At 43.9% G+C, this 14,887-nt stretch overlaps 1 protein-coding gene across 8 annotated transcripts in view; it reads left to right on the top strand.

Annotated features, from left to right (window-relative positions):
* vav2 (vav 2 guanine nucleotide exchange factor) overlaps positions 1-14,887 on the top strand; it is a 183,591-nt gene that overhangs the window by 118,429 nt on the left and 50,275 nt on the right. For all 8 annotated transcript variants that reach the window (XM_068705944.1, XM_068705942.1, XM_068705939.1 and 5 more), the window contains exon 3: positions 9,596-9,654. In XM_068705944.1, coding sequence (XP_068562045.1) covers positions 9,596-9,654 — 59 coding nt within the window. The remainder of the gene's footprint in view (positions 1-9,595; positions 9,655-14,887) is intronic.

The raw sequence follows: 14,887 nt of genomic DNA, 5'->3' as shown, positions 1-14,887 counted from the left end.
AATATGCATAAATACAGGAAAATGCATCTGCCCCATGTTCATATACATATGTATAGAACCAGAGACAAAGAGGTGAGCTGTTCAATTATTCAATGATCATTTGTTGTCATTATGCAACACAAGGGTTGCACAACAAAATGTAGCTGATTTGCTTCACAAGAAGAACATAACGAAACAGATGTGTATGAATCCTGTATGAATTGCATCAGGATGAATATAAACAGCTGGAACAAAATAATTATTTGGGCTCCATTAGCCAGGAGCTTGTATACAGTGAAAAAGCCTCAGGTCCTAGCTGGGTAAGCTCCCATCTCTTTGCCTTTTGTCCCAACGGATGGTCGGAAGATGCTGTGGGCGCCGATCGTCTCAAGACCCCCTCCGCTTTATCGATGCTGATGAGTGTCCCATCCATGCCATACGTGATCCAGTCGTTAGACAATAAGACAACAAATTAAAACAAAAATACTCTTCTTCTGTTCCCCTCAAGTGAAAGAAATAAAGCTACATCTGCTTCATCATAGATCAAATGCAAACCTTTAATTATGGATCCACTAAAAATGCAACCTCTGGATGCAGGTCTGTGCAACAAAGACCCAAAAAGATTTGTATTTTGTGCCTACTCTCTGTGTTGTACAGTAATCCACCCTATAATAGGTTTAAAGTTTACCATAAGCAAGGAATTAACCTGTTGTTGTTTATTTCTTATATTTTGTTTGTCCACAGTAAAACATGTATGATGTTTACCATGTTCAACATCTTAGTTTAGCTTGCTAGCATGCTAACATTTGCTAATTAGCACCAAACACAAAGTTCTGCCGATGCTCAGTTGGCTGACTCAGTATTTGGTCAAACTGTTGCATGATTGTGACGCTAAATGGTAAGGGGGATCACCAAATGGCAATCCATCTAATAATTGTCAAGACATTTTACAACACCACAGATGTCAACACGATGGCGCTAGAGGAAAAGTCAGGGGATTACCAAAGTAAATAGGGTTCGTCATCTGGCAACCACGAATGCCCTTGCAGAATGTTGGGACAGTCCAATCCAGTAGATGTTGAAATATATCACAGGATAAGTTAAAACCATGACCTGCTGGTAAAATCATGGGAATCACCAAAATATGTAGGCTTCATCCTCTGGAGACCATGCATGTCTATGCAGAATATCATGGCAATCCCTTCAGTCATAGTGGTGGACTGACCATCAAACTGTATGACATACCGACAATTCCATGCCTAAAGTCCTGACACTAGCGTTGCTAAAAATACACCAGGAATACATACGAATTCTGCCAACAAAGCATCTAGTTGCACGTGTTTCTTGATGCATATCTGCCGACATACATCAGTGTCTCTGATGACCCCATATTTCGGACGATATTACCTTGCTTCTGTATTGATCAAGTTCTAATCCAGTGATCCAGGTTTCTTCGTAGAGCATTGAGCCCCGTCACAAACATTTTGGATTCCAGTCCAGACTGACACACTTTTGCTTCACTGCACAAGACTTGCCTGTGAGCTTTCTTTCCTAGCGGTTTGTATTTTGCGTTTCAACCCAAACCACAAATGGCATTGAAATGATGCATTTTGCCGTAGATTGCCCCGTGCGAGCCTTTGCACATGCCGCCAATTTAAAAATGTCAAGGACAGTCCAGCAGCTCGTAACAGCTGATTAAAGATTTTATAATGTGACACAACACTCTGGAACTATTGTGTCGCAGCGGGAGGTCCAGGCCCTTCTGGCATGGAAATGTCAAAACACATGTTTGAGAAGAGGCACAAACAAGACAATAAAAAAAAAAACAGGGCCAACCAAAACACGCAATGCAGTCACAGATCGTTACACCCGTGCATGCGCTCACACACACACAACACATGTTCTCATTTCCTCCTTCTATTTTTGTTTTAGTGGAGCCCTCAGCACTTAGAGGAACTGGGGTGTGATCGTGATAGTGCAAGAAATTGCCCCGCTGTTTTGTTGGAGAAGCAGCAACGGACAGATTGTGTGTCTGATCTTGGCTCATTTCTAACCTGCAGCCAAAGACCAGAGACGCTCTGTAAGTGATAACCCCCCCCCCCCCCCCCCCCCCCCCCCCTTTGTATTGGCTTTATAATGAACATTCACCTCGCAGATGAATTTTACCCATTTGTGATCTATTGTTTTTTTTTTTTACTTCTGTGTTTTTTGTTTGGCTCAGCTCTCACTTTCAATCACAGTTGCATTTTCAGCCCACTGCGAGATCATTTCATGCTCTGTGTTCAGCCTCTGCGTTTCTGTGAAAGGCATCAACCCAGTTTGGCTCAAGAATTCCTCTACATGAGGGAAGGGGGGGGGGGGGGGGGGGGGGGGGGTTGTTCACACTGTTTGCTGTTTTGTCAGCTGCCACCGTGTCCCTAAAGAGCTGTTTTGTTCACAGACGTGCGAGTGCGGGCGGGGTCCGTGATTTGCTGTGTGCAGAGCTTTTTCCCCGCTGCCATCGCGCTCGCCACGACGCCCCTCTAGTCGTGTCATGCGCCGCACCGTATTGCCCTGCGGGATGAAATCGAGGGGGTGGACTGAAATGTGAGAGGGGTTTTATTTGCCTCACCTCTGTGATTGAACCCCGTGGGCTCCGAGCGGCTTCCTTTCGGCCACACGTTTATCACATCAACAGCAACACCCGAGCCTTTCAGTAACATTTAATTGAACTCTCACCTTCTCCTCTCGCCAATCTTCAAGAAATTGCTTTTGACACCTGTTGTTAGGGAGGGCTCTCACACAAACGCTTCAACTCTTCGTGTTGGATCACCACATAGGCATGCGATGCCAGTTATGACCTTTATGCGTTTATAAGCACTTTATAAGAGACCAAGGTGATGTCTTCAAATTGTTTGTTTTGTGAGGAACAGTCTAAGATCAAAAGATGCACCGCTTAGTATTCAACAGCAAATATTTGACCTTTTCTAACCCTAACCCATATATGAACGACTTATCAAAATTGCCGTAGTGAGAAACTTTGTTTTGTGCCCGCTCAGCAGAAGCCCCCTCGATGGAGCGAGCTCCGTTCCGACTCCCTCTGCTGAGTCACCAGATGCCTCCCTCGCCCACCCCTTCACTCCTAAAACCTCCCGCCCTCTTGCTCAGCCTCGGGCCCGAACATCCGCGGACGGTACTCTCCACACGGCGCCTCCTCATTCATTATGAATGGACTGGCTTTGCAACAAATAAGCTGTGAGCACAACAATCGTGAGCGATCTGATCACCGAGCGAGGCGGCATCTTTCGGAGCCGCTGTTGTTTGATCTGTTGCTAATATACGAGGATTATTAATGCTGCTCGGCTCAGACTCAGATTTCCTCAGCGGTAACGCAGAGCTGCTCACACTGCGTTCCTGTCACCCTCTTAACCAAGCCATTTAGCTTGCTTTATGGTGACATGAATTGCCGAGCACGAAGAGAGTAAATCCATGGCACAGCCCTGCTGTGCAGTTTACGGCGCAGTCACACCGTAATAAGATGTTTTACGTTTTGTTTTTTTTACTCTGAACTCTAGAACAATGGATGTGAAATCAAATAATCAATTTGAGGTTGAAGTGCTGGATTTCAGCTTTAGTTTGAAAAGCCGCGTGAGACGAGATTCAGGGGACTGGAGTAATATTTTGGACTGGTTACCAAAACCACCACATTAAATATATGGAGTCACATCCTCTGCAGTAAATGACTGAGTTCAAATTGGCATCTTCTATGGTGATGCTCTGCCTGGCCTGTGCAGCCTATGAGTTTTACTTATGTTTTCTTTTTTTTTGTTGCCATATATCATCCTCATCCTCTTATCTAGACCTTTTAGACACCTGGGTAAGTTCTCTTAAGTCCCATCTCCACCAGAAACTGTCTCTTTACCAATATTGCATGCTCCACATACTGGTGCACCATTGATCTATGTGTGTGTGTGGGTGTGTGTGTGTGTGTGTGTGTGTGTGTGTGTGTCTTTTGTGCGTATGCCTGTGTGCAAGAAGTAGCATCACGTTCGTGCACAGCACATGTGAACGCGTTCCGACTGGGTGCTGCTGTTGATGCACGCATGTACCAACATCCTTGGCAGTCGCGCTTTAGTGAGCAAACCCATGTATGTTGATTTAGCGTGAAATGGGACGGGTCATGGACTTGGCTGCAGCGCTTTGGCAGGTGCTGACCAGGCTGACGCGATCTATGGAGTACAATTTGCACATATTAGCCGCGGTTGCCCTTTTTTTCCTTCAAGGAGCACAGGTTCAGATCAAATCAATGTCCGAGGTGCTGCAGCTAAATAAGCCCTAAGATGGATTTGCACACATTCACATCGATAAATCATATTGATGGTTGTAGGAAAATGCATGCCTAACTTTTTTTTTTCTTCCTTTCACACCTCTAGTACCATGTTTCATGATGTTAAGCCACAATTTCAATCAGTAGTGACTCTGTGCATCTTGTGTGTGGGCTGAGCGCTCTCTGTGGGCACACAGACGTCTTTTTTTTTGCCTGGCACTGATGGTAACTGGTGTCTTTGGGTCAGCGGTGGCACGCTCTGTGGCCCTCAGGCCAACCCGGAGGCTTTTCTTGTCTGCACATACGCGGTGAAAATCCCCTGTAATCAAGCAGCTTGAAGGTCTGCTTTGAGGGGGATTTAGTGCAACGTGGCAGGTGCCAATCTGACTGCAATCAGGATTTGCCCTGGTCCTGATGGCATTCAGCAACTTCAACATGAGCTTATGCTGGGAGACTAATGACGGCCATTCGTGTGGTTTCCCTGCTCACAGGGGGTCATAGGCGAGGTGCGCACTCCAACACATCCCATGACGTTTGGGTTTGAGCTGTGTTTTAAGCTTCCACTTGTATCAAGGAGGGCACATTATGTTTTCTGGTTATGTTATTGATTCATATTAGAATAGTATTTATTATTTCTTCAAATACCAACAAATATTCATATATTGAGCATCACTCTTAGGTTTATGACTATTGATAAGTGTCATCAATGCATTTCTGTGATCGTCTTTAATGTCAGTGAGGCTTTTATCCAGTGATGTTTTATTCAAGCTGGTTTGGCTCTTTTTCCCTGTTTACCATATTATATATAATATTTTTTATTTATTTCCGTTGCAGTTTTGTACGTTTTAACGTTTGTCCTAAAGCTATTTATTTACGTATCTATTTTTTATTTTATTTTTTTTCGCAGCACTTCACACAGAGCCCCTTTTCAAAACAGCATAAACAAATTTGTTTTGAATACAGGTTGAATAATTTGAATACATTCAAATTCCCTCAGGGCGTCAACTAAGTTATGTGCATAATCCTCTATAGATGGAGCATTGTACAGGCAATATTTCAGACAAGTGTGCGTTTGAAATGTGTGCATAGTACAGAAAAAGAAAGGGGGAAAAAAAGACGTTGAGCTCAAAGAACAAAAAGAAAAAAAAAGACGGAGAATAAGAGGAGGCTTGTAAAAGACAGAAACTCCCGGAGGCAGTAGGACAGTGGGACACACACACACACACACACACACACACACACGGGCGGGCTCAGCCGTCCCTCCTCTGTCCGTCTATTATTGATGTTGGGCACGCAGGGTTCCCACTCAGCCATCTGTTCTCGGTTCTCCCACTCGGTGTCCCTTTTGCCTCATGCCTACCACTTTGGCACGCTGGCATAAGCAGAGCAATGTTGTCTTATCAACGTGTGAATACTTCATAAATATCTCCCACTATCAGGGAGTTGGTTGTTGGAGGAAGAGCCCAGTGAGAGAGAGAGAGGGAGAGAGAGAGAGAGATAAAGGGAAAGAAAGCATTACAGTAATGTGGTGAATTTTTCATTAATTCGGCCTCTTTGTTGGATGACTTCCAACACATGCATTGATCTGCGGTGCGAGATGTAATCGTGCCATGAATGCATCAGATATAAACAGGATTGGCGGTTTGTGATGAACTGTCAATAGTCCTCTTTTGCATGTTTTCAGATCCTAATGGAATCACAGCCCTGCCCTGCTACTGTTAACAGCATATGGCTGTAGGTTTCATTTGATTTCACTCGGTTTTTTGATGACCATACATATTCAGTCGAGCCCCGTTGCCGGGGGTAACGAGGGCCTGTAGGTGTTCTGATTGGCTGCAGGGTGTGTGTGTGTGTGTGTGTGTGTGTGTGTGTCTGCACCTGCACCTGAGGCCTCACTTGGCCCCCAGCTGGGGCCACATGTGGCGAGTCTGGAGACGTGTAAGGGTGGCGTGTGTTTGCAAACACTTAGCTTCGCCTCGCAGTTAATCCATAGATGCAATCTTCCTCCTTGCTCACACACACACACACACACACACACACACACACACACACACACACACACACACACACACACACACACGCACATGTGCGTAGAACCTTGTAAATGCAGTAGATGGATCGTAAATGTTGCATGTCAGTCTCATGCATAAACTGCAAGCATCAGTGGATGTGTCTGACTTTACATGGGTCTCCAATTACGTCCTCCTGACTGACAGAAAGGGTCAGATGTGGGTAAGGGGACACCAGGGGGGCTGCAGAGCGGTGATTAAGATAAGATATTGGTTTGGGGCTTTAGAAATCTAAGCTATCACTCCATCATGTGACTTGTCTTTTTCCATATTCCTAGAGGGGTGGAAGAAGCTTTATTCTCTGGCCAGCCCCCGAGTTAAGACCCCCCGGGGAGTACCAGATGAGAGGGAAATTAATAATGTGTGGAGACTCAAAGGCTTTGGCCGAACCAAAGCATCAGAAGAGGGTGAAGAAGGCGTATATCGGAGGCAGGAAGGTAAACAGGAACCGGTGCAGAGAGAGAGAGAGGAAAGCACAATCAGGCAGATAGGCCACCTTTGAGATGAGTTTGAGGAGTGGCATTTTGAAACCGATTAAAAAAAAAAGTGTTGTTAAAAAGGTCAGTACTTAAAGGGATACTCTGCATATCACTTGCCCCCTCTAGGCCTGAAAGGCGGCACTTCTAGATAGCTCTTTGGTGGAGTACTCCTTTACGTGGTTTAATGAAATCAAATGACCCTCTGTTCCTGTGTTTTGTCTGTAGTGAAGCTGTAGCTCTACACACAATAGCACAAATATATAAATATGAAATGCTTGCTACAATGCGAGAGCAGATCTTTTACTTCCTCGGCTGCCTTGAAAACAGATTGCAAATTAGCATTTCCTCTTCCAAGCCAGAGGGCGTCACGAACAGCACTCCCAGCATTGAGACACACAGTTTTTTCACAGTTTTTTTTTTCCCCCATCGTGGCGTGCGACTCTTAACATGAACGAAAAAAAACAAGAACAAATTCCTTAATGTTCAGGAAACTGGAGATTCAATATTAATAGACTTCACTAAGTGATGTGCGAACGTCACGCCAGCACGCCCAGCGTTGGCACGTTAACGGCTCGTCCCCCCGGGCCGCGCACGCTTTGGCCCCGCTGCGACCTCTCTGGCTCGAGGCCAGCGGCTCGGCTTTTCCCTTTGAACCTGGACGAAACCAGCTGCGTTTAGCCGGATCTGATCTCACCGATCTCACTGCTCGCCATGAAATATTGATGGCGATTAAATTCTGAATTCGTCCACCTACTGTATCCATCCGTTCAGCCAGCTGTTCACATTTTTTGTTATTGCTGTTCTTATGTTTTATGATTACCCTTACACAAAGACAATGTAGGCTAATAAGACAAAAAAAAAAGATGGAGCTAATGATACCGGGGCAGTGTGCCATATGTGGATCCTCCCTGCAGCGTGGCCACGTGGGCAGCATGCCACCCAGCTGCACAATGGCTTTATCCGCAGTGATTTATTAAACACCCTAACCGTCGGCTAAACAGACATTCAGCTAAATTAGCAGTCTACTCTTCCCCGCTCGCCTCTCCCTCTTTGTCTGTCTCTCTTTCCTTTTTGTTCTCTTTCTAAAATAGTCAGTTAAAATACATGTCAATGAGGAGTGAAATGGTAGACCCGCCCCTTATTGGAACCATAAAGCGTGATAATGACTGCCCATTACACGGGTCTTCAGCGACACAGAGAAATAACCTCTCATCATCCCGATGAGCTACAGCCCCGTCGAGGTTTCCCCCCCCGTTGAGTGGTCAGATGTAAATGGATGTGATGTGTACATACTCCACAGCAGTGCCCCACGTAATCCCTCCACTCTCACTCAACTCATTATGTTAAACACGAGAACAGCTTGAATAGAGGGAGTTAAAAGGTTTGGGTCAAAAGCGCTTCAACGCAAGTATCCCGCGGTCCCAAAGTGGCGGTGCGCTCTTCACGCCGGCCATCGGCTCTTCTTCAGTGTTGAGTGCCGTAAGAGCGGAGATGCCGCATCATTGTGTGTTTAGACAAGAGGGAGTTTGACGAGAGGCTGCAGATGACACACCTGCCGAGGACGAGAGGGTTGAGATAACAATTTTCTCCACCCTGTCGCGGAGACATCTGGCATTGCCACGGCGTCGCAAGCCGAAATACACCCCAGGAGTGGGTAATGAGGCGTAGGAGACGGGGGTTTGTGTTTTGGGGTGTGAGTGTGTGTGTGTGTGTGTGTGTGATGATGGTTTCCTCATCTTCCTGAACAACCCTCTGTAGACCCTGCAGAGCACGGCGTCTATAGTCCACAGCCATAAGCGCACTAGCATGTGACTCACAAGCGGCGTTAAATCCGCAAATAAAAGCACATTTGACCTTCTTCTACAACGACAAAAAGAAAGGAGGACGGGAAAGTATGGAGGTTAACAAACTATAGAAAACAAGTACAATAGGGGGAAATTAGTGACCATGTGTTGCTGTGTAATATAACCAAATTAGCACCCGTCCATCTGTGACTGTGCTCCACATGTCTTTGAATGTCACCATTAACATGGCGGCCTGCAATATGTTGTCACACAGTCCTTTGTGGTACTTTATACGCCTGGGAGGGGTTGTAATGTTCCATAAAGGCCCCTTGAAGAACGGGGAACGTTAAACTGAAATGAACATTTTTTTTCTGTTAACTGGTAGCACATATAACGTAGTTTGATAATGGCTCTCCCTCTGGAATACATTACTTGTTATCGTTTTGCTACTTTTAGTTTTTGTTTACGGATCATTGCTGTCTCAGATGATTTGTGTTCCTTTTTTTATTGCCCGAGAATAATTATTATTTTCCTTTTTCTTTGTTTAACTGAGGGAAATGTTGCATTCTGGAGTCTGGAGGACCATAGTCATTTGGGGAGAGAGCTACATAGAGCTGGGTGACATCTGCATAGCAATGATAACCATAACCTTATGGTCAACGGTAATTTGACCAAGAGGAAGCAAGTAAAGGTTGAATAGGAGGGGCCCCCAAGAACCTGGAGTGACTACTGTTGATTCATGACTGCCCCTGATGGGTTATTGTTTAGTTACTGATAGAATTGATCGCTGCCTTTGACTGATTAACTTTGTATTACTTTGTTGCTGACTCTTATTTTTAAATCATTTTTTTACTGTTTTGATAGGAGTATCACTAAAACAACAAAGGCAGAAGCAACCTGAAATCCAATGTTTGGAATAAAAGGATGACCAATAAAGAAAAGTGTTTATATGTCTGTTTATCTCTTTGTTTATTTCAGGTAATCTCCGCTCTGTCACGGATCTCCCACCACAGCATCGCACAAATCAAAGGCATCAGGTATGTGTCTCATCTGTAACTCTCTCATTCATCATTTGAACAGCCGAAGCGCTCAAGAGCATCGGCGGCAAAGAAACCGTTTGGATGAACACGTTTCACATACGCTTGTAGGCCTGTATTAAGACGGAGGGGGCCATTAACATCTGCTGCTCATTTATAGGTCAATTTACATTTTTAGGCAATTAGCTGCAGCTTTTAGCCACTGTTGTCTTATAGGGAACAAAATATCCCCACAACACATTTCCATCCGTCACGCAAAATCTATTACAGTGCTATCTGAGTCTGACGACTGCATTGTATGCAGGGCCAGTCATTTCTCAGGCATAATGGTGATGCTGCACTGCTTTATCAAGCCCAGAATGGGCTCCTGATTTCTCTTCATGCGCTCAATCCGCTTGGAGCGCGGTGGCTCGCCGGCGCCACATAAAAAGCCATTTCATCCGTCTGAGTGATGAGTAGACGTAGCGCGCCCATTAGGAGCCACGCCAGGAAGTGAAGGGAAGGTAGAAGGGTGAGTGACAGAGGGAGACGGAGCACAGGTCCCTCGCCATTAATAAAGACAACACAACCTGCTGACTGCAGGCTAAGTCACGGCCCGTCCACGCCGACCGCTTTGCTGTGAGGCGTCAAAGTACAGAGATACTTTAATCCCAGTAATGTGAATGTTAATTAACTAGGACATTAATATTAAAGTTCAGATTCTCAAACAGAGGGTCAAAGGTGAGAAAACAGATGGGCATGAATCTAGGGATATCACAAAAGAGATATTGTGTTCTCACAAGCCTGGATTCCATAGTGGGCGGCGAGGCGTACGTAAACTGTCCTTCACCTGAGGGTCGAGCACCTGACTACTGAAGTGTCCTTGAGCAAAACACAGAATCCCTTTCAGCCCCTAGAGTTACTCTGACCTCTTGCCCTGCTTTGGGGGTGAACGTGGGAGCACAACGGCATTATGGGGGATCGGTACAGAGTATGACTTTATTCAGTGAGGTCACGTTTGGCTCTCGGTCTGAAAAAAATGGAAACATTTATTTAGGCAATTAGACGGTACACTGAATATTCACTCAAGGGGTAAATGTCAGCACTGGGATTGCAAAGCCAAAATGATCTTAACATACATTATCTTGATAATTAGTCATAGGTAATACTTTAATGAGTAAAAAACTTCATTTTAAATGTAAAATAAGGGACAATGAGCAAAACGTCACATTTGTTCTGAAGATAGTTTACATTTTGCTTTGTCCACATGACAAACATGTACGTGTCTGCTAATTTCAGTCCACATTTGGTGTAAGAGGTGCACCCCCTTGTGTGTGATTTAAATTTTCACAACCAGTGCAGTAATAACTTAAATTAAATACTAAAACCATGAATGCAAGTCCATTATTCACTCGCCTTCTAGCTGTGGTTTTTTCCCCCCCTGTAACCTGCTCAGAAAGAGTCTGGGTCTCTTAGGTTGCTGCATGTTTCACTGCCTTCACTGAGGTGCAATTGCCTTGATAGAGCTTGTATGCTGTGAGCGGCTTCCTGTGGTTGGAGACATCTGTGGGGGTTCGACAGTGCAAATATATGTATAAAAAAAAAAAAGAGCTGCAGAGTTAGGCGTTGATTTTCAGTGGCATTGACAGTAATGCATATTCAGTGTTAGTATCTAACACATTGCTTAACCCTCTGAACCCCAAGCTGTTTCTGGGAGTTGTTTGGCTCCTGTCACTTTTTACTGTTATTTATATATATATATATATATATATATATATATATATATATATATATATATATATATATATATATATATATATATATATATATATATATATAGTGCTGCACTTCTGTAGAAACAGCACAATCATGGCTAGAAGTAAAAAAGAGAATTCAAACATCTCTTTTATGCAGTATAACAAAGCCACCATGCCATAAATATTAAAAAAAGAAAAAAACGCAAGTTGAATTTCTTTGATAATTTATTTTACAAACATTTGAAAACACTGGAATCTATATATCCAACATGTTCCCAAGTATCTTAAAGTGTTACCGATGCTCTCAGTGCATTGAACTATTTGCTTTATTTTGAAAACCTCTGCTTACAGCCTCCCCTGTTCTCTCTCTAATGCACTGTGCTCAGCAGCCTGCAGTTCACTCGAAGTGTCACATGACTGTTGGTCTGAGCCGAGTCCATCATAGCTTGCTGAGGAGTGCAACGTGTTCTGTTTTTTCACAGTATCTGGTTACCTCAAACGGTTTATTTGGGGCGGGATTTTAAATGAGACATGTAGATTAAACTGTTTTTGATGAAATATAACAATATAAGCTTTGTTTTGGCTGCTTTTTCTGACGGAAGCTTTCATCGACGTGATGTATGAAGACGTGCAGAAAGAGGAAGATCTGAATAGAAAGGTGTTTTTATAGCTTCTTGCTGTGATAAATGGTGATGCTATCATGGTTTTGGGGTTTACAGGGTGGCGCTTTCAACAATAGTGTGTCTCTTAATGCTCTCGCTACAGGATTCACACGTGTGGACTGTCATGTACCATATGATCTAACATGAACAGGGTGCTGATATCAAGCAGAGCACTTCCGCAACATGGATGCTCACTGACCCCAGTTGGCCTTTCTAAAGGGTCCCATCACCGGCGTCTTGGTAATTCAGCTCAGGGCAAGGTCAGCGGCATTCAAAGGTCTCAAGGACCTGACAGATCTCTTCTGTTCACGCTTCAAAGCCCCCTGTCAACCATGCACAGGCCTGAGAACTCCTATAACTCATTCAAACACATGCCGTACCGTCCATGCAAGTCGTGTAGCATATAGAGAGGCCCCTCCGAGTCCACGGGTACGATGATGTCATTTCAAAACACGTTGCAAAGTGCTTAGGCGTTTCAACCCCCACCTCTCACGGGATGCTTTCTCTGTCTCAGTTCACCTTCAGAAGGATAATACGGAGATTTACATTTGCACTAAAGTTGAGAGGCTTGTGAAACAAAACCCCGATAAAAAGGTGGTTAAGTTGGAAGCAGCAGAGGCCTGAAATTACAACTTAATGTGTGAAATGTCTTAATTGCTTGGGTGTCCCTTTTAAGAAGCAAACAGGGAAGAATATAACGCATAGAGGAAACTGAAAGTGATTTAATGGATCTTGTCAAGCTCCATTAAATCACTGTTCCCCCAGCGAGGAGGTCTCCATGCCCAGACAATAGCCCCACAGTCTCAGATCGGTTATGCACGGACACCACATCAGGCCATCCATTGTGTTCTGTAATGGCCGGAGAGTTCCTCACTGCGTTGGGATAACATCGCGCCGCAGGCATGTCCATTGACGTCCTGCTGAAGCCCATTGATCTCGTCTTTGATGTGTGTTCACTGTAATCAGGCTTCGATAGTTCATGTCTCAGTCACTCTGTCAGCATTCCAGCCCCGGCTGGAAAACGAGTGATTCATTTTGCACGCTCCTCTGCAATCAAATGCAGTACATACACTCTTCCTTTAGGACCCTGCATCCGGGCTTGAGTTATCCTCTTTTTCTTTTTTGTACTTTGTTTATTGTTTCTACACATCCAACAAAGTTTAAGTTTGAGTGACTCATTCAAATATCTCCAAGTGCTCTCTTGCTACCCATTTTACGTAATACAGATTAGTCAGAGTCGATAGCGAAAATGAAGATAAGCTTCCTTTCAATTGTTCCTCTGCTTCGTGGTGTTTTTTTGTCCTCAGTTTCACCTCTCATGCGACTGACACGATGCTTTGCAGACTCCATTCATGTGATGGATTCACAGTGTGACAATTTATTACTTAGAATAAAAAAAGGTGCATTGAACATCAATCAGAGACAATAACTGGTAACTTTTAATGATTGAAGTAGTATTTTTTTTGTTTATTTTCTATTTCTTTTTCGGTTAAATAACCTTCATTGTGTCCCCTTCCCCACGTCTCAGAAATCAAACCTACATCCTTGATATTATCAGTGAGCAACGTATTTGAAAAAAACATCAAATCAAAACTCCGTCCTCCATCCTTTGTGTCGAGTCTCTTTGTGTGTCCTGTGAGTTGACCTTGTGCTTCTCACAGCTTATCTACTATATAAGCCTGCACTGTCCTGTTATTCAGCCCCCCCCCCCTTCCTACCGCTTATCTTTACTGTCCTCAGCTAACCGCACTCTAACCTTCAACTCGCTCGCGCCTCACTGTCCTAGTTCACGCCTGATGGGAGCTGTTAGTGTGTGTGTGCTGGGCTCAGGGGATCAGGGTCGTAGAGTGCGAGCGACCTCGGCTCAGCACTGCTTTTGCTACAGTGTACGGTGTTTGCAACAGTAGCTGCTGTATAAGTGGGGTTCTTGTTTGTTGTATATTTACTCACTTACATCGCTGACAAGAAAATGCACGAGTCACAAACAACTGACACAAATTGCACTCTGTCATAGAAATGAGGCATATAGAGCAGATTGTAAAGGAAAAGTTGTAACCATACAGAGGCAGCCACCTAGAATTTTGCTTCCCAGCCTGATGCTGGACAGTTTCCTGACAGTTTTTCCCTGACAGGGCGTGTCTAGATTCCACAATTATAGGGTGTCACCATGAGATGGAAATATATAATTGTATGATCATAAATGATACAAATAAAAATAGGAAACATAAGAATAAAGGACATAAAAGACAAGAATGAAACCAGGCATATAGTTAGAGCTGTGGTTGTAAATATGTTGTCAGCCCAACGACTGCCGATTGCTGATTTATTCACCAAAACCATATTGGTTAGTATTTTCACTGTTCCAACAATCACAGACACTAATGTGTTCAAACTAAACCCTTAATTGCCAGAGTTAAATATGAGAATATGCTGGCTCCAAAAAAAGAAAAAGACAAAAATCCACAGCTGCCAAAGTATTCAGCCAAGCGTCGATAGCCAATATATTTGGCCATTCGCCCCTCTCCATTTAGAGCTAAGGCTGATTACTTAACACACGACTGAATTTGGGACTGCAACTGACTCGTTTTTTTTGCAATCAGTTGAAAAACATGAAATTGTCAGAAAGAAGTGAAAGTAATCATCACAATTTCCTTAAGTCCAAGATGATGTTTTCAATATGCTTCTTTCATCTGATCAAAAGACCTAAAGATGATTTTATGTACTGTAGCGAAAAGCAACCGATCCAGAGCCAAGAGAATGTTGGACATTTTAATTTGAAATATAAGCCGAATGATTAATTTTCTTTTTAAAATATAGTAGTTTCACAGTAATTTC

This window comes from Cebidichthys violaceus, unplaced genomic scaffold (assembly GCF_023349555.1).
Source record: "Cebidichthys violaceus isolate CVI_PGR_0920_01 unplaced genomic scaffold, fCebVio1.0.p SCAF_12, whole genome shotgun sequence".
NCBI lineage: Eukaryota > Metazoa > Chordata > Actinopteri > Perciformes > Stichaeidae > Cebidichthys > Cebidichthys violaceus.
The sequence above is the reverse complement of the archived record's forward strand: the minus strand, read 5'-3'. Positions and strand labels throughout refer to the sequence as shown.